Raw genomic sequence first — 19,496 nt, forward strand, 5'->3', positions numbered from 1 at the left:
TTAAACAGTTCCTGGTTGCCCCTGTCTGTAAAATCTGACCCATCATGGGCATCCGAGCTGGCCGTGTTTAATTTCCACAAGAAGTGTTAAATGTTTAAAATACAATTAAATGTCTTTGTGTGTGTGTGTGTGTGTGTGTGCGTGTATGAAATGTACTTGGTCAAATGATTTATGAGCTTGTTCCAAAGCATGACTCCAGATGAGTGAAGCGGAGCTGATCCTTCAGGTCATTGAACTCTTTGAAGAGTGACTCCTTCTGCAGGTTGAACTGTAGAAAAGAAAAGAGAAAAGGTTTTCCGTTAGATGGGAGTTTTTTTATGAAAAATGAAAACAAAGGCATGACTTTTAAAAAGATCTGGGACTAATTTATTATCTGTTAAATTTGTTATGTATAATTTATTCAAATGAATAAATTGTGACAAAAATAAGGATAAATACCTCGAGGCCTGGATTATGTGACAAAATAAATTGGTATAAACTAGTAATCTATATCAAAGTATTTTCTCTTCAGTTAAAAAATGCTGCATACTTTACTGACTTAAGAAGTGAAAAAAGCTTTGTTTTATGTAACACTGAAACAAATGAATTATAGGTGTACTTGCTGTTTTTCAGCATTTACAATATTAACAATAAATCCAGATCTGGTCCCTGCCCTACTTTAAATGAATAAAAACACTAAACTAACTCACCTTTTTTGCATATTTATAAAACAGCTCTGCTTCCTCTTGTCTGCCAGACTGAAAACAAAGAGTTCATTACATGGTTAGTTCAGGTCTCTGCGGACCTTGAAAAATCCAGCTGCAGACAGTGGAAAAGGGAATCTGTGTTGAACTGTGTCCTATTCAGAGGCTGTTTTCCTGTAATGACATAGGTCATGAAGGTGTGTCCTTCGTTGGACCTGAGGGTTAAGCAGAATTTGCTTTTCCTCCTCAAATTGAAGTTCAGTCTTACTGAGCAATATGACAACGTCTTGGGAACAATGGATCATGGGATAATAAGGACCATTTACCAGATGTGCGACTCATGTTTGGGTAAAGAAAGGCTACGTTATTTTTGGGATTATTTATAAGAGGAAAGTGGTGTCTCATTTTCTGTCTTGAAATATAGCCCTTAAAGGTGGCAGAGCTTGAACTGGGAAACAGCTGGTGTGTTTTCAGAGCGCTGTCTCCACTCACCCTGAGGCAGATCAGAGACAAGTAAGCCCACACCTCTGCATTCTGGTTGTTCAAATGGTTGGCCTCAGTCAAAGCTTCTTCCGCTACACACAGCTCATCCAGCTACACAAACAGATACACACAAGCACAACAAGGCTCACTTCTTTTACAAAGTAAAAAAATAAATAAATAAGGCTCCACGGCTGTCTTGTTTACGTAAGCTTGCTGGTGAACTATCCGTAGAATCAAGAGTCACTTGAGCTTTGTTCAGCTGTTTGGTGACAAAATAACCCCCTTCCTTTAACACAGGAATGTCACAAGATACAACCAGACTGCTTATGAGCCTTTCAAAACCTAGTCTTGCTTTGCCAGACCTTCCATCACAGCACCACGGAGGAGGGTCCGGCTAGTCCACAGTGAGAAAAACGTGCTCTGGTTTATTGGCATTTCAACCCATTACAATCGTCATGAGCGGTGCTAAGCAACGCACAAAGCCAATGCAAAATCGCATCGGGAAGGAACTTGTTTTGGTGGAACATGTTTACATTCAGCTGGAGCTGCTGCCCCCGCGACCCGATACCGGATAAGCGGTCGAAGATGGATGGATGGATGGATGTTTACATTCCAAAGTTGTTTTAGTCATGCAACAGAAAACTCAGATTGGACAGATAGTCTAGTTAGCTGTCTGGATTTACCCTGCAGAGATCTGAGGAGCAGTAAACCACAGTCTGCATAAATCGACCGAAGTTTAGAATGGCAACACAAAGAAAGCGGAAGGAGACGGACATCGGCGAAAAGAATTGCATCCGGCGGAATGCCCTGAGGCACCGAAGCAATCCCAAAAGTGGAACGTCAAGGATATAGCTAGACTATTCAAAACCAAAATGCAACCTAGGGTCTTTTTGTGAATGTATCCGAGTCAAACTTTTGTTTAAAAGCATAATTAGGATGGAAACGTTACTTTTAAGATTTAGCATATTCTTGTATTTTGGTCAAATGGCATTTTGAATGGGAGTTACATTTCTGACATTTCCTCCTATGGAGTCCGTTCATTGGCCTATTCTGACTGGGAAAATGGCGGATAGCGAAAAACAACAGCCCCTGGTGATACTTGGAGCAAAGTTTCATGTTGTGTCGAGCCTTGTTAGTGTTTTAAAAATAGCTATTTTGAGATTTTTTTAAACAAACGTTTGACTAGGGTGCATTCACAAAAAGTGCTTAGGTTGCATTTTGGCGAGTTATGCTATCCTGGATTTCATTATAATTCCAGGTTTCCTTCTTTGCTCTGGAGGTGGAGTTTACCCGGTAACAGGCATTGCCCAGGCCCAGCCAGGTCAGGCAGGACGGAGACTGCTCGCAAGCCTGCAGGTAGACAACTTTGGCTTGCTCAAACTGAAAGTTAAAAACATAAGAATAAGAGATTTAATTACACTGTAGTAACTTGCTTCATACAAGCTGTTTTACAATGTCAAATAGGACTATAAGAATAACTGTCTGGTTTCTACAGCACAATGCTCTTTTAATGACACTAACATTGACATACAAAAATTCATGTGTAGCAATACAACAGCAACGTGATCATAATTGTAAATTAAAATTAAATTGTGTCCAGGAAAACCGATTGTTCTGGACTTTTTGTTATTCTAGTTAAGCGTACTTTGACTAGAATGCATTAATACAGTAATATTAGAGTTTCTAGTTTTTCAAGATGCATGCCTGTGGCTGTTATAATTTAAGAAAGACTGGTGAAATTTGTAGACTTTCCTGGAAATGCACCAGGCTGATTCATCAGCAGATACAGTACACATGAATAAACTGTCTGACTGATCAGAGAGCAGTGAAGCTTGTCTCAATAGCTGACCTTCCCCTGCTGGAGATAGATGGATCCCAGGCGGAGTAGGACAAGGTGAGCGTCTGATGGCATCTGCAGGGAGCTCAGGCTTCGCTCATAGCTCTCTTGGGCATCACTGAACGACCCTTGCAGGTAGTAACAGTGACCATTCAGCGCCCACGCATCCACATCCTGCTCACAGGGTGGACAACACCTCTCAGGTCAGGGAATCAGAAGAGATGCCAGTTTCATCAAGTGCTTTTGCGTGTATGGTCACATCAAATGAATATTACCAGGCTAAACGTAGCTAAAAAGTTTGTTCAGTGAAAAAAAGTGAGTCCCTATAGCCCATGAAAAGAATTATCCAAAATGAGTCTTTTATCCATGAACACACCACTACCAATAAGGAGCATATTTCTGACTTTGCTGTTAGGCCTTACAGAAGGACAGTGAATACATAGTAAAGTATACAACAATGGGGTGAAAAAAGTTCATAAATCCAAAAGTAAATGTAAATTTTTGCTGCAAACAGAAGCAGTGACCCATACTGCACATTTTCAACTCAGTCCTTACTCAGAGTGGCAGCCAGAAGTAAAAAAGTGTGAGTACCTGTTCTCTGTAAAACAGCGCCTCCTTGAGGCTGGCGCCGGCACTGCAGTAGTCAGCTCTGAGCAGCTGCAGCCGCGCCAGATGAAGAAGATAGGAGACACTGCGAACACCAGCAGACCCCAGCAGCTCCAGGGACAGAGCACGCTCCGCCATCTGACAACAGGAAAACACTGACTGCTGATAACCGTTAGCAAACGCAACAAGGCCATGCTCTTGTGTCATTTTGGTTGAATCTTTACTGCTTACAATCGTAGCAATTGTTGATTTTAGTGTGAAATTAGAAATACTTTTTACAATAAATGTATAATAAAAACAAAACTAGCATATTCTATCTATTCGTATTGCCCTTTTCCACAACATGTTTCGATTCCCCCATATATGCCTTTTCCACACAGCTTTAATTTTCCAGATGTTGGAGCATCATTAAGGTGGTACATTATGGGTTGTTTTTATTCCTATTTGACCACTGTGAGTGCAGCTGGCTCACCAGCCACTATGTGTGTTTTTACCTGCAGGGCAATGTTCTGCAGCAGGAACTGAACTGTCTCTGTGTAAATGTTGGAGACTTCAACTGGAGCTGATCTGGAGCTGACACTCTGTGCAGGAGGCTTTGCTTGCACCTCTGAAGCCCGCTCTCCACACTCTAGGTCTAAGAGAAATGAAAGCAACGTTGTCAGGTTAGCATTTGGTAACTAAAGTCACCGCCGAAGACCTTTTGGTTGAAGTGCACTGAAGTCTAATGAGAATGAGCGTATCACAGACAGAAGATATTAGACAAGTCTTATTTATAGGTGACTGTTGCCAACAGAGTTCATCTAAAAATGTATAGGTTATGTTGTGTTTTAACATTCTTTATTTTAACATGTTAAGATTTCTGTCCCGATAGATTAAATTAAGTTCACAAAAATATAAATCAAACAAAAACTACAATCAATTTCACACTGAAAATGCACCATTTCCTATTATATGAGATTTTGTACCAAATGTCAATAATAATGAAAAATGTTTTGGATTTGTTTGAATGTTTTCAGTGTTAGTGCATTTCAGTGTGTTTCATCATGTACTATATGTAGCGTTAAAGATGCAAGTTGAGTTTCAACCTTGCAGATCCAGGAGAACTGGAACCAGAAACACTTCCAGTACAAACCAAACCCCAAATTATGCTTTCTCAGTCATCCCTGATAAAGATATCACCACATTCACTACTATTTTTCCTGCTTTTCTCCCCAAGAATGACATTTATGTTTGCTTCCTGGTGCTTGTTTCTCATGTGATGAGAGATAACTAACACATAACTTCATTCAGATGAAGAGACATTACATGCTTTTAATTCCACTGCATCTCACCTTTCTTAACAGTGGCAGACTCACATGCAGGCGTGGCCATCTCCTCTTCCTCTCGCTGTTTCCCCCTTTCTTTATCCTCCTCCTCCCTCAGTGTTGACTTATTTGCTTCTTTTGCCCTCATCTGTGTTTTGGCCTCCAGAAAAGCCCTCTCAGCCAGGATGGATTCGCTCTGGCTCTCATGGAGCAAACCTAGACAGCAGACCCAGAAACGCAAAATGAGAATATACTATTTCCAGCATGCATCTTTTCTGAAATACACATAGACAATATCATTCAAAGTGCCTTGTGTAGCTGTAACATCACAAGAACCTTCATCATATTGGGGTTGACATAACAGTGACATATGACAAAAGTCTGATGGTATATGATATCTGATCAAAGGGTGTCGGTGTAAGCAGCCTGTATGTGCTGTAAGGAGTACGTAGGACTACAGACTTTCATCTCACCCAGCAGCACCCAGGCCACCACACTGAGTGGTTCTATGCTGGCAGCTCTCTCTAAGAAGGTCTGGGCCTCCTCGTGATGCTCAAACATCGCTGCCAAAACCCCACACATCAACAAGCTGGAGAAACAAGAGAATACACACAGGTCCTGACTTCCCAGTTCACTTTTTTTTGCCTACATCAGATTATTTGGCTGCTCGTTTAAACTAAACCCTCGAGTCCCCTTCCAATGGTGGGCTGCCCCTGAATCTACCTTTCCTTTTCGTATTGGTTGTGATGCAAAGTTATAGTCTCACACAGGCTTAAATGAACAAAATGACAAATGATTTGACGTCTCCAGCTATGGACAAGTGATAAGGTGGAGGTGAAGAACATCATGGCAGGAAGTAAAGGTAATGAGTTTGAGTGTTTAACCGTTACTGTTGTTGTTATGTTATTACTACTGATTAGAAGCAAAGAACTGGAGAACTGGAACTATGTTTGTGATGTCCTGTTACACAATACCAATTGTGTAACCCGGCACCTGGCATTGATTTTATTCTCAATGATATATAGTTAATCACAATTTAAAGACACAGGATTTCAGTGTTGAGCTATTAACACTATAGTATGTCAAAGAAAAGTGATTTATATATTTTATGTTTTCAGTGTTACTGGAGTATTTCTAACCTGGGTTGGTGAGCATGCTGGATGGACACAGCGTCACGGTAACACTCTTTAGCCTTCATGTAGTCTCCAGTCAGCATGTAAAGGCTTCCCCACTCAAACTTGTGGGAGGGCTCCATTGGGTACCTCACCACCAGCTGCAGGGAAACAAATACAAAATACAGTGGTCATTTTAGTTATTTTACCAGCCAGAGTCATTATGGCAACTTGACATAACAAACACACAAAACACTGATATGCTCCAAGGATAATAGACAAATGGAAGCCAGTGTGTACAACATGTGAAGGCGTATTTGTGACAACTAATTTATAGGTCTGAAAAGAGTGGATAAATGGACGTCTGTGATTGGTTGTCAACCCTGCTTTTTTTATAAAGCTTATTCATAGTCATGTCTTTACCTCATTTACTATGAATATAGAGCAGAAGTACTAGAAATTAAAAGTGCTATTGTATGCTATATTGTACCTCTTGGTAGTACTGTACAGCCTGTTGATAATCCCCAGTAAACTGAGCCTCTTTGGCAAAGTGGCTGAGTTGAGAAGAAGTCAACTGGATCTCATTAAGGGAGTCATCATCAACGCCGTCTGAATAAATCTGGTGAGGAGAGGATAAAAGTATATGTATATGTATATGTCCCATACATACAGACATACATACATGTATGTCTGTATGTATGTATGTATGTACTGTATTTATGTATGTATGTGTGTATGTGTATATGTGTGTGTTACCTTGTTGAGAGCTATGTGCATTTCGTCCACCAGGTAGACATAAAGCTTGCTGACAAAAGTCTTTAGCTCCTGAGGGTCAGTGAATGGCTCTGTTTGCTGCATCTTGTCACGTACAATCCTCACCACTGCATGCTACTCCCCAGAAACATCAACATTTGTTTAAAAAAAGAACTAGGCTACTAGTTTATCTATCCTCCAAGAATTTGAGCAGTTGCTCTGACCTTCATCTGTTCCTTAAAGGTAAAGTATCTCGCAGAGACGTTGAGCGCTCCCATCAGCTGAACCTTGTTTTGCTCCCGGCTGCAGTCTCCAGATGGCTTGCAACTTGTTCCAAACAATTCCTCATACTGGTCCGAAACATGGCTCACCACGTTGCCAACCTGCCTGTGGAAGTCCAGCACTGCCTGCAGGAGCACACGCCCATGCAGAGAAAGCAACAAGTAAACAACGGTATAGTGGTGTGTGGTTCATTGTGTGTGTGAGAGTGTGTGTGTGTGTGTGTGTGTGTGTGTGTGTATAAATATTTATATATATGTGTATATCTATCTATCTATACATCAACCTAACCATAACCATAACACCAGATGCTGACTGGTTTGTGGACCCCTTCCAGACCCCACTATTAAAGTAAAACTGCACATTTTAAAGTGGCCTTATTGTGGCCAGCCTAAGGCACACCTGGGCTATAATCATGATGTGTAATCAGCATCTTGATATTTCACACCTGAGGTGGATGGAGTTGGACAGTTTGGACAGTTTTGTTAACAATATTTGAGAGAAATGTGTTGTGGTTTGGGGTTTTTGCTTTGGATTCTTTTCCTCCTCCTTTGTTTTTTTCAATCCTGTCTTGACACAAAGTCTTGTTTTCCCCCCGGTCTTGTGTTCCTGGTCCAGTCTTAAGTTCCTGTTGTTCTGTTCTGTTTCCTGTTTTATTTTGAAGTCTGTTTTTTGTCTCTTGTCCTATCTTTAGTTTTACTTCCTGTCTTCCCGCTCTTGTGATTACTTGATGTTTCCACCCTCTTCCCTGCCCTCTTGTCACCTGCCTCTTGTTACCTCATTACCTTGTGTGTTTAATGTCTGTGCTTCCCTCGTCTCTTGTCAGATCGTTGTGTCAGTCTGTGTGTCCATCATGTGGTGTTCCTGTCGGTGCGTTCTTCCTTTTGCATCCTTGTGATCCTTCTTCCCAGTTTCTTTGTTCCTGTTTTTGGTTTTCTCCTTGAACTCTTTGAGTATTTAGATTTTTGGATTTTTGCACCTTCTTTTTGTATTATTGGATCCCTGATCGTGTTTGGACTTTTTTCGGCTATTAAACTTCTTGCAAATTACTCTCCTGCCTACTTGCCTGTCTCTGCATTTGGGTCCTCACTTCCCCATACCTCAACAAAACAAGCCTTTTGTGTAAAAGTCATAGATCTTTGAGTTCAGCAAATGAAAAATGGGGGTAGAAACAAAAGTATTTATAATTTAATGTTTATAATTTTGCTTAGTGTATGTGTATATACTGTATGTAATATGTATATGCTTGTATATTCACTGTACTGTATATATATTCATATATCTATATCTATATATATATATGTGTGTGTGTGCACTGTAACTGTATCACTGTTACTCTTTCTGCTCTGCTTGGACCTGCTGGAAGCAGAGGTCTGGGTGGAATCAAAGCCTTTACCCTGAAGGAAATGGACACTTTTTAGCACATTCTCGGCACAGAAAACAAAGCAACCAAACGTAACAGACCAGAATGCAATTTGGTGTAAATCTGTCACTAATAGAAATGGTGCCTTTAAATGGGTAAAAGCTCATTTTAATAAAAAGTTAACATTTTCTGACAGCTCATAAATGCTTAAAGCTCAGACCATAATCTTGCAAGACAGTATCACCAATACAACCAGGTCAAACTAAGTGACAACGGGACACGTGGAGAATGTTTTAGAACACATTACCTTCTGGACAGCTCCTCTGGAGATGTTTTGGGTACCAGCGGTTTCTCCAAGGCTATCTCAATGATAATATAAGTTTTGGCCTCCACATACATCTGCCATTAACAGGAACGAGGTGTTAATATGCAAGAGGATTTCCAAAATATTACATAACAGCAAGCATTTAGACTTGATTAAGGTTTAAGTTACATTACAGTATTAAGGATGTAATGTACAAATGAGTTTGTTTTGCTGCTGCTCCCACTGGATCTGTATTTGACTATGACCACAACCACAGCTTCTCGTAAACGATGCCTTCTGTTTATTACTGTACAGAGTTGTGTTGTTTAGTGGAAGCTTACATTTCCCTCGGTATTGACGTGCAGCTCAGTTTCGGACACGCTGTTGGCGACAATGTCGACAGGGGCCAATCTGCTCTGACTACCAGGTTGCTGCGATAATAAAAACAGGTTACATTCAGGTCCAGCCTTAACAAACACAACTTCTATGTAAAAGTTTAAAGACTTTCAATTTCTGTGAGATAAAAAAAAGGGTATTGCTCAAGTTTATTTATATGATTTTCCAAGCCTCTGGAAACTCTCTTGACTAAAATTTCATGTAAAAAGTCATCTCTTCTAACCATGACAACCCTGCAAACCTTTTTAGCTGGCTCCCTGGATTCCTTTGATCCCCTTCCATCCGAGTTCTTCCCTGCCTTTGCCTTGTTAGAGGCGCCAGCTAAGGCAGCAGCAGCTTTGGCCTGGTTGGCTGCAGCTTTGGCCTGCTCCTTTAACACACTGACACTCCGCTTGGCCTTTACAGTACAAGTACAAGATTATGACTTTAATAAAGTTTTTTACTTTAAAAAGCAAATTCCATATGTGTAGGTCATTCCTGCTAGACATTATAGGATACTGTACTTAATTCAGTTAATACAGACCAAAATCAACAACTATCAGATGGCAAAATTACTCACTTCCCATACTTACGTAGAAGTACAGATACATGTGTTAAAAAATACTCTGGTAAAAGTGGAAGTACTGATTTAACTTCATTACTCAAGTAAAAGTAACAAAGTACAGGGTTGGAAATTTACTTAAAGTATAAAAGTAAAAGTAGCCTTGTAAATGACAACCATTTTTAGAGTGCAAGCTGAGAAACTTCAGTGAACATGGAGAAAAAGGCTCTTTATATGGCATTGGTTACATTTTAAATGAATGTCTGGCAACAGGCCAACAACATCACATTTATGATTATTTTGACAGAGACTGGGACTCCAGGTTAATAAGATTCTGACTGAAGATATGAATATAGTTGTGATTCTGTGAGAATTCACAGATCCAGTTTCTCTTTTTTAATCGACCCCTTAACATGTAAAGAATCTACACACGAGTGTGTGCTCTAAAATGGCTTCTGGATAGAAAATAAAGGATAAAATATGGATGACTAAACTGACAGTAATTTTTATATATTTTAGAATTACGCAGCACATTGGCCAAGAGTCATTCTTTATGCATAGTCTACAATATGCAACAAACTCATTTTTATCATTGTCATTATTATAAGACTGGTCTCTAGCAGCAGCCGGCAGTGCTTAGGCGTATATAAACTACAACACCGACACAAAAATTTCTGTTAATTTAACGATTAAATAAGGTAGAGTCTCCAAACTTATGTTTTAATAGTAAGTGCTGTACTACAACTAGGAGGAGACAAGATATAAATTAAGGTAAGAATATATATAGAATATCTTTCATATTTTGCTCACATTTATAAATCCTTGAGCACAGATTGTTATGACTCCTTTTCTCAGCTGACCCCGGGGGGGCTCCGTTCTTTTTCTTTTCTCTCACTTTTCTCTCTGTGTGGCACGCCCGCTCGTGGTGTGAGGCGCATGTCCGCGCTATTCTCCGACATGACGACCGTTTGTACAAAACTAAAGTAGCGAGTCAATTTTATCAAATGTAAGGAGTAAAAAGTACCAATATTTGTCTTAAAATGTAAGGAGTAAAAGTAAAAAGTCGCCACAAAAATAAATAGTAAAGTCAAAATATCTGAAAAATCTACTTAAGTATAGTAACGAAGTGCTTGTACTTCATTACTTCCCATCTCTGACAACTATTAATAATGAACAGAGAGTAAAGAAAACTAGATGTGTATATTTGTGTTACCTTTTTCAGCAACTCAGCCTCGGAGAAGGGCTGAATGCTGTATGCTCCTCGGATGCGGCTGACTCCAGGATACAGCAGCCGCCCCATGTCCACAAATGCCACACCGTGGAAGGGGATCTCCGGGTTCTCCTCAGATTGCTACACACACACACACACACACACACAAACACACAAACACACACACACACACACACACACACACACACACGATTTGGCCTGAAATGATCATTTATGTTTTCCCCCATTTCTTAAATTTGGTTCAGGCTAAGGGCTAACACTGCAGAGTCAATACAGTACAGAGAGGGGACATTTCTGAACCTGTTGTTCGATAACAAAGCTCCCTCACCATCTTGATTTCTGCTGCTTTTGTCAGCGGAAACAACGACCTCATTATCTCAACCGGCCACAGTCTGCTCTCGGCGATCTTCTGCCGCAGCCTAAATATTGATACACAAATGTTCACATTTTTACACACCGGACATTGCAATACACTCGCAAACATTCTTATGTTCTACTATGTATGTTTATTTTGGTTTTGCTATACTCATGCATCTTTCCTAAGCAATTATGTGTTGCTGTAGTAACCAGTTTTCTTCACAGGGATTTTACAGTTATTCCAAACATAAAACCTGTTTAACTTCAGAGTTACACAGATCACAGAATCCCAGGTGTATTGCAAGGGCCTGATGTCATGGAAGTCACCGATTAATAAAAAAGATCGGCGACACCCTGATTTCCTTGAACGAGGGAACCCAGTTTTATAGTCCCGAAATTACTCAAAGTCCAGACACAGCCCCAGGAAAATGACGACCGATTATTTTTGACTAATCTTGTAAAAGTAACGGCCAACAGGTAGCATTATGGTCAGAAAGGAGGAGGAGTGAGCTGTGTGTGTGTGGCTGACCTGGCAGTTCCTCCTACATCCAGGAAGCAGCACATCTCTGTGTCCCAGCTCACCCTGTTCTTTATGGTCTCTGCCTCATTACGAAACTCCAAGTCCTGTAAGAACATTGAGACTTTCAGCCCTGTGTAACTAGTTATTTGAATAATTTTTTTATGTTTTTCTTGTTTTTCACTTTTCAACAGTATAACATATGCTACTATGGGCAATTTCCTACTTTTACTATTTTTAAGACACTTAAACTTTTCATATCATTAGTCACTAGCTAAGCTCGTGTGTCAAATTACTGGCGTTTTCCTTTAAAGTCTGGTCATATCTATTAAATAAAAAGGCATTTATTAGACATCCCTAACTTTCACATAGTTTCATATTTTCATAGTTAGTGACAGTAATGTGCCATACTGCAAAATCTATCAATGCACCAAGTCCTTCCCCCCGCCAGGCTTCTCCTTTACCCCTATCCTGACAGCTGACATGCTGAGGGAGTTGTAAAATCTGGACCCATACAAATCAGCTGGGCTATACAACCTTGACTCCAATTTCCTAAAACTATCTGCAAATATTATTGCTTCCCCTATTACCAACTTGCTCAAACTGTTCGCCACAGTCATCCCGCTCATCAAAGGGGGAGACACCCTTGACCCAAACTGCTATGGACTCATATCTATCTTACCCAGTCTTTCGAAAGTCCTCAAAAGCTTGGTCAATAAACAGATTACCAACCATCTTGAATACCACCTCATCTTTTCTGCTATTAAATCTGGCTTCCGTGCCGGTCATTGCTGTACCACAGCTACCCTCGAGGTCATAATCAACATCACCGTCGCCATTGACAAAAAGCATTACTGTGCAGCAGTCTACATCTGTCCAAGGCCTTTGACTCTGTTTACTATTGTACTCTCATCGACTGACTCAACTACCTTGGTCCACTATTTGCACTGTATTGACTTTTCACAACATTTAACATCTACATTGACTATTCCGGTTAACTGTGTTATTACTGACCTATTTCACTAACCAGACCACAATTTACACTAACTGTATATTGACTCTTCACTACATTTCAGCATTTACATTGACTGCCTAGTCATACTTATTGTGTTAGAACTGATTCAACACCCCCAACTAGATCATGATTTGCACTAACTGTTCCTGTTTTGTTTTGTTTGGCTCTACACTACAGCATAGCAGGGTTATAGACTGCCTATTCATGTATATTATTCATTATATATTGTGTTATTACCATATCACTTTTGCATATCCTTCATCTTCCTTTCACCTCACTTTGCACTGGCTTTGTTATGCCTACTTAATCTGCACTTTATATAGCCTTTTGTATTCTGTATTCCTGTATTTTATTGAATGTGAAACCGCACGTTGTCCTGCTTATCCTGTTCTTGGCCAGGTGATCGTTGCAAAATGGCCTACCTGGTTAAATAAAAGTTAAATAAAAATAAAAATTCCAGTTAACCCAATTGGCAGCAAGTGCAAGCCACATTTGCAGTTACCTCCAAGCCAATCAGCTCACCGTCCTCCTGTTCCATGGACTCTGCCTTGAAAAAGGCAGCAGGCAGGAAGATGTTCCCTGGGACCAGCAGGGCCTGATGGGGCCTCTTCTTCTGTCGGCCTACTTCCTCCCTCTGCCCCCCTGCTTTCAGCTGCCCATCACAGAATAGCAGCACCTGATTTTTCTGGGAGTCAGAGGAATTGTACAGCCACAACGTTAAAACTCTTCCTTCTGGAAAGATTCAGATTTGAAGTTGGTCAGAATGGTGCAGCATTTGTTTTCTGTTTCATTTTAATTTAACACTGCTAGTATAATTATACGGCATAAATCTTAAGATCATGACAGGTTAAAATGTTTTTACTTAAAGTGTTTTTATTAAAAAAGTACAAACTAAATATGATTTGCCAGTTATTGGTTCTGTTTAGTAAAATTGCTTAAAGAAACTACATGAAGAGCACAGATTAACACTCACTTGTGCATCAAGCGGGACCTCCATGGCAGCAGTGAACATGCAGGGAGTAGGGGAAGGGCCAGACTGCAGCATCCATGACTCAGGGATGGAGTAGGCTGTCTCCACGGTTACCCTCAGCAGGTTGGAGGCTGAGAGTTCAGCCTCAGACAGCACTGGTTCCGACACACTAACACACAGATCCAGGGTAGGCGGCTATAGGGGTTGAAATTATAAAGCACATTCATGTTTTTTTCATAAACTGTTTCAGTACATTTTCCGCGAGTGCCACAATTAAGTAAAATGCTGTAAAATGTGCCAGGTGTCTTACCCTCATGTTCAGAGTGCTTTTTTAAACACTGGTGGGAAAGTATTTAGACATTTTAGTTTTGGTCTAAAAGCAGACAATATTTAAAGATTCTGGCCTTTAGTCCACAATTGTTGACCTTTGCTGCCTTTTTTTTTTACAATTATTTTAAGTACTTCATTATTTGTCATAATGTGCCCCCTTTACATGCCAAAAGATCTGCACTGCAGCTCACTGTGAGCAGGAGTGATTAGAGGCCTGGGGAGCTTTTCTATATGAGAGTAAAAGGTGTCACTTGGTGACATGTTGGAGGTCATCACACCATCATTGAGTACGATCTAGACCTGCTCTTTTATGAAAAGCGCAATGAGAGAACTGTTGTCGTGATGTAGCGCTTTATAAATAAAATTGAATTGAATTGAAATAATCACCCAAACTAAAACTGTCCCAGCCCTAGTGATTTGATGGGATTACCTTGCTCTGCAACTTTAAAATGACTTGGCTGGCCACCTGCTTCTGTCTGGCTCTAACTGCTGTCTCCACATTCACGCTGTTCTGTGACTGTAAAATATTGACTGATTAAGATATCTGGAAGAAACAACTACCAAGCATTTAGGGTATGAGCGGCCCACAGAGCAGCTGAGTGGGATCCACACAGCATTTCGGGATAGGAAAAGACCATGATCTGGTTTATTGGCATTTCTTTCAAAACAATCACAATTGTCTTAGGCGCTGGACAGAACAACAGTGCCTCTGCAAAAAAGCCTTAGGAAGAAACTTATTATGGTGGTACATGTATACGTTCAAAAGTTGATTTTGTCTTGCTCAGCTAGACAGATAGTCTAGCTAGCTGTCTGGATTTAACCTGCAGAGATCTGGGGAGCATTAACCATAGTCCTCATAAATCCACCGGAGTATAAAATGCCAATGTGAGGCACCTAAACAATCCCGGAAATGCAACGTTGTAGATAAAGACCACTACCCCTGACAATAACTGAATGATATTATTGTAATGGCATTATAACCTACCCACCTTGGTGCTGGATTCCAGGGAGGTCACTGGGTTCAGTGGGACTGTTGATGAGAAGCTGCACTGACCTGAAGACAAAAGAGAAAGTCATTCCAACAGTGAAAGTCCTGCACTGTAAGGAAAGGTCTTTGAAGTCAAATCAATCAAATCAAAAGTGAGGGAACTTTGTTTGTGGTCAGGCTCATTCAAACACAACATACAATACATAGTCCATATTAATCATACCAGAGAATAAATGAATGCTCTATACTAAATTAATAAAAGAAACTAAAAACCCTGAGGGTAGGAGTGGAGGGTGGGTAGGGAGAATAGGTCAGAGTCCGGATCAATCGATGGTGGAGGTACTGTTTGTTCAACAGTCTGATGGATGCTGGCACAAAGTTGGACATGGCTCATTTGGATTGTAGGGGAAGGGAAGGGAATCTCCTCCCTGAAGGTAACAGATGGTTATTGAGATTATGGGTGGGGTCTGATATAAATTTACTTTTCCTGATGGCCTGTTTCTTAAATAAGGCTGTGAGAGTGGTCTGGGGTTGTCCAATGATCTTTCTGCTCATTTTTATGATTCTGTTGAGGGGACATTTGGTCAACTCAGTCAGGGAAGCAAACAAGGCCAATATGCTGAAGGTGAGGGTGGATTGGATGAACAGTTATGAAATGACTGAAGTATTGACTTGTTGATCTACAGTCGTCGTAGCGTTTAGGTATTGATGGCATTTCTTGAAGAGTCTGTGTTACTTTTAAAAGTCAGCTTGTGATCAATAATTAGGTCAAGGTATTTATACTCTTCCAGTCCCTCTATTATCCGGCCATATACTTGAAGAGCAGGGGGGGCTGGTGGAATTGGCAGAGGAGCAGCTAAAATCTATGACTATCTCCTTGGTTTTCGAGATTAGGTGGGTTAGATGGTTATCCCTGCACCATAGAGAGAAGTTGTCCACCACAGATGCAGTCACTTCCCTGAGCGGGTGGTGTCCACGATGACTGTGTCATCAGAGTACGTCTGGTATATTATGTCTGGATTCTCACTTCTGCAGTCATTGGTGTATAGGGTGAACAAAACTGGGGATATCACAAAGACTTGAGGAAAACCTGTGGAGATGGTTCTGACTGTAGTGTCCGTTAAACGTCACCAGTTTCTGTCTGTGTGTGAGGAAAGAGAGAAACCACGTAGTCAGGTGTAGGCTGACACCAAGTTTCTGGAGCTTTTGGGCCAAGAGGTGAGGCTGCACTGTATTAAACACACTTGACAAGTCAAAAAACACCAGCCTGGCGAAGTTCCCTGGTTTCTCCAGGTGCATGTGGACGTTGTGCAACAGCGTAATAACAAAGCCTCTGTCCTTGAAGTGGGTCAATAGAGCCATTCACATCCACCTGAGGTTTAGTGAGAATTAGCCTTTTGAAGCACTTCTTCAATGCTGAAGTCAGGACAACTGGGAAAAAGTCCTTATTGCAGGTGGGGTAGCTGTTCTTGGCTATCGGGGCAGATGATGGAAGACTTCCAGAGGGCAGGGATGGAGTGCTGTGCTAGTGAGCGATGAAAAGAGGTTTACAGTAGGCGACCTGATAGATTGTCAGGGCCAGGTGCTTTGTTGGAGTTAACTCTCTTGAAAGACTTTTCTACATCCTCCCTCTGAATTACAACTTTTGCTGCGGATAATGACTTAACTGAGAGCACGTCCCTAAGTGACTTCCTCTCTGTGGAACGGTTGCTCTGTTGAAATCCGCAGTAGAAGTAGTTGAGCTTTTCAGCAAAGTCAGTTGGATTTTTTTGCTTTGGGACAGTGAATATTGCAGTTGGTATTGAGGACAGTCTTAAGTCTTAAGAACACCCTTCCATGCTTCCCTACGAGTTTTGCGTGGCTCAGTTTTGATTCTGTTGTTTCCTGACATATAAACGCTATTTTCTTTTCATGGATTGTTGTTTTGAGTTCTTTTGTTATCCAAGGTTTATTGTTAGAAAATATGTTAACCGTCTTTGAGGGTAAAATGTTTTCTTCACAGAATTTGATGTATTCTGTCACTACATCTGTGGCCCCCAGACTAGCTGCTTGAGTTAGAACCTGCCAATCCTCAAAGCAGTCCTGAAAAAGCTTCGGTACATGAGCTGTCCCATGCTTTACTGTTTTCTTCACCCCCCCTCCCATTGTAACTGGGTTTTATAGGCAGGTATGAGGTGTATAACATTATGATCAGCAGTGCTCAGGGAATCTTTTTCCTTGCTATACATGTGTTTTTCACATCACTATAACACAGATCAAGAGTGTTGCTGCCCCCGGTGGTGCATTTAAGGTACTTCTGAAATGTAGGTAATTATTTAGCCAGTCTGCAGGAGTTACAATCCCCTATGATAAATAGAAGAGAGTCTGGATGATCTGTTTCTAAGCCTTCAGATCAGTTTGTCATTTTCTCTGCTGTGCATACATCATTTCCTAAGGGCAGGACAAATTAAAAACACATGTCATATTACAATATAACAACAAAAGATTTCTAACAGGTACAACTGTACCTTGTAGCAGCGGCAGTAGGTCGACCACGGCTTGGCCCAGCACTGGTGTCTTCGCCTCAACTTTCTTCTCCTCAGGCAGGAACTCTTTCACCGTCACTGACCACAACAAAATAATTCACTTTAAACAGTGCTGTGAAAACTAAGGGCTGTCCTGACGGCCATTAAAACTTCAGGTCTTCCTTTCTGTTCTTCACCAGTGAGGAAATGAGCAGCAGTGCAATTGAATTAGTTGCTGAAGTAGACTTGTCTCAATACTCAAATTATGTTGGTGATTTAGGGGACTAATCTGCTGTGTCAAGGCAGTATACCTGATGTTTGACAAACCTTTCAATAATTCTGTCATCAATTTCACCATAGACTAAAAACAAAATTGCAAAATCTGGTCATTTTAAAGTTTGAAGGCTATTTTTCACAATTAAGCCAGTTCTTCTGAAACACAACAACAAAAATAAATGAAAATAGCTAGCCAGAGCAACAAAAACGGACAATAATTCAGTTCAATTACATTATATTTTTAACTCCCACATGGACTTACATGCACACGCACCATGATCATTCTTAAATGTGTACCAATTTCCTGTTTGTGTATCATTTGGACATAGCCAGCTATGTGTGGCTATCAGAGAGATGCGGGTGGCCAGTTTAATTTAGATGAGACAGAGTAAAACTATATATTCAGAAACTGTACAGACGCTGGTTAGCTCCAATGTCAGTTATGTCAGATATCAAGAGACAGGACAACATTTTCAAACTCAACTTACATATGATGGGTTTACTGGCGATGTCACTGAGAGCCTGAGTGTTATTGGGGCAGTGGAAGATGCAGGCAAAGTCATAGTCAACACGCTGCTCCACTGGATCAACCTGCTTCTTCTCTGACTCTTCCAGCACATTTCCATCCACTTCAACCTGCAGAAAACTCTGGAAGCTGTCTGCTTTTTTCCCTTGCTGAAACCAAGTTCAATTTCAATTTTATTTATAGTATCAATTCATAACAAGAGTTATCTCAAGATACTTTACAGACAGAGCAGGTCTAGACCATACTCCAGAATTCACAAGGACCCAACAGTTCTAGTAGTTTCCTCCAGAGCAAGCAACAGTGCGACCAGAATAACATCAGGTGGATACTGTCATTCAAATGCCTTCTCCGCCTCAGCTAAACTTCCAACCTAATTTTATTTGCCCCTGATCCGATACTTGTCATTTGACCTAAAAGTGTTTATTTTGTTAAAGTTAGAACAAATCCCAGGATCCTCACTCAGGCTACTAGGGTTCCTGAAAGAGGTCACTGTGTAAGACTGCCCTGAAGAAACCTTGAACGCATCACTTCGCTAGCGTTACATTTCAAGTAATACTAATAACTTTGCATCCCTAACTAACGTTAATTCTTTACGAAATAAAATAAAGAAGAATTTAAACAATTAACGTTAATTATTATTTGTTTAGTGTTTAACATTAAACATCCCTTGATGGCCTTATTGAGACACATTATTCATTAACGTTGTTTGGTAACCTTTTTGTTGTTTTTGTTTATTTAACTAGCTAGCTAGCTAAAACTTAAAGATAAAAAGCATATTCATACAAAATTGCGTTTAGCGCACTTCAGTTGCTCTAGCCTAGTTAAATCAAGGTAGCTAGCTAATGTTAAGTTAATTAGCTAACGTTAGCTAGTTGGCTAGCAATTGTGTGACGTTCGTCACTTTTATTACACTAGCTAGCCAACTTTAAACTCGCTTACCAGGTTATTTCCACGGATGACAGTTATTTTTATATTCAAGCTTGTATCTGCATTATTTTCAGGAGTCTCCATTGTGTAGACTTATAAGTAGTTGTTTTTTTCCTTGGATCCACCACAGCAACAGAGTCACGTTTCCATGGTAACAGCGCTCTACATGGTGTTGCGTTCATGTCGAATCTGAA

General features: G+C 40.5%; 1 protein-coding gene across 5 annotated transcripts; it reads right to left on the minus strand.

The window, feature by feature from the left end:
• Positions 1-144: 144 nt before the first annotated feature.
• cfap70 (cilia and flagella associated protein 70) lies at positions 145-19,486 on the minus strand. Of its 5 annotated transcripts, none has more exons than XM_034880705.1 (27): positions 19,315-19,486; positions 18,338-18,524; positions 17,577-17,672; positions 15,071-15,135; positions 14,512-14,592; positions 13,755-13,946; positions 13,284-13,466; positions 11,779-11,873; positions 11,221-11,311; positions 10,875-11,012; positions 9,353-9,517; positions 9,066-9,155; positions 8,728-8,819; positions 8,394-8,454; positions 7,003-7,185; positions 6,782-6,913; positions 6,516-6,644; positions 6,053-6,186; positions 5,387-5,502; positions 4,941-5,129; positions 4,104-4,243; positions 3,595-3,747; positions 3,016-3,177; positions 2,457-2,546; positions 1,176-1,277; positions 690-737; positions 145-268 (listed from the first exon to the last, which is right to left on the minus strand). In XM_034880705.1, exons 1-27 carry the CDS (start codon positions 19,384-19,386, stop codon positions 170-172), a joined length of 3,285 nt encoding a protein of 1,094 aa, XP_034736596.1. In that variant the 5' UTR covers positions 19,387-19,486; the 3' UTR covers positions 145-169. The 5 variants fall into 5 exon arrangements, with proteins under 5 accessions (XP_034736596.1, XP_034736605.1, XP_034736587.1 ...); XM_034880714.1 differs by having other exon boundaries at positions 9,362-9,517; positions 14,512-14,598; XM_034880696.1 differs by having other exon boundaries at positions 14,512-14,598.
• Between the last annotated feature and the right edge of the window lie 10 nt (positions 19,487-19,496).

The sequence above is a fragment of the Etheostoma cragini genome, chromosome 1 (genome assembly GCF_013103735.1).
Source record: "Etheostoma cragini isolate CJK2018 chromosome 1, CSU_Ecrag_1.0, whole genome shotgun sequence".
Classification (NCBI taxonomy): Eukaryota; Metazoa; Chordata; class Actinopteri; order Perciformes; family Percidae; genus Etheostoma; species Etheostoma cragini.

Excerpts from the sequence above, each read along its gene's own strand:
- cfap70 (XM_034880696.1), bottom strand. The coding sequence starts at position 19,386 with ATGGAGACTCCTGAAAATAATGCAGATACAAGCTTGAATATAAAAATA. Across the intron at positions 13,467-13,754 it reads AGGTCCCGCTTGATGCACAA|AAAAATCAGGTGCTGCTATT; the intron begins GTGAGTGTTAAT and ends TCTGACTCCCAG. Across the intron at positions 11,874-13,283 it reads GTGAGCTGATTGGCTTGGAG|GACTTGGAGTTTCGTAATGA; the intron begins GTAACTGCAAAT and ends ATGTTCTTACAG.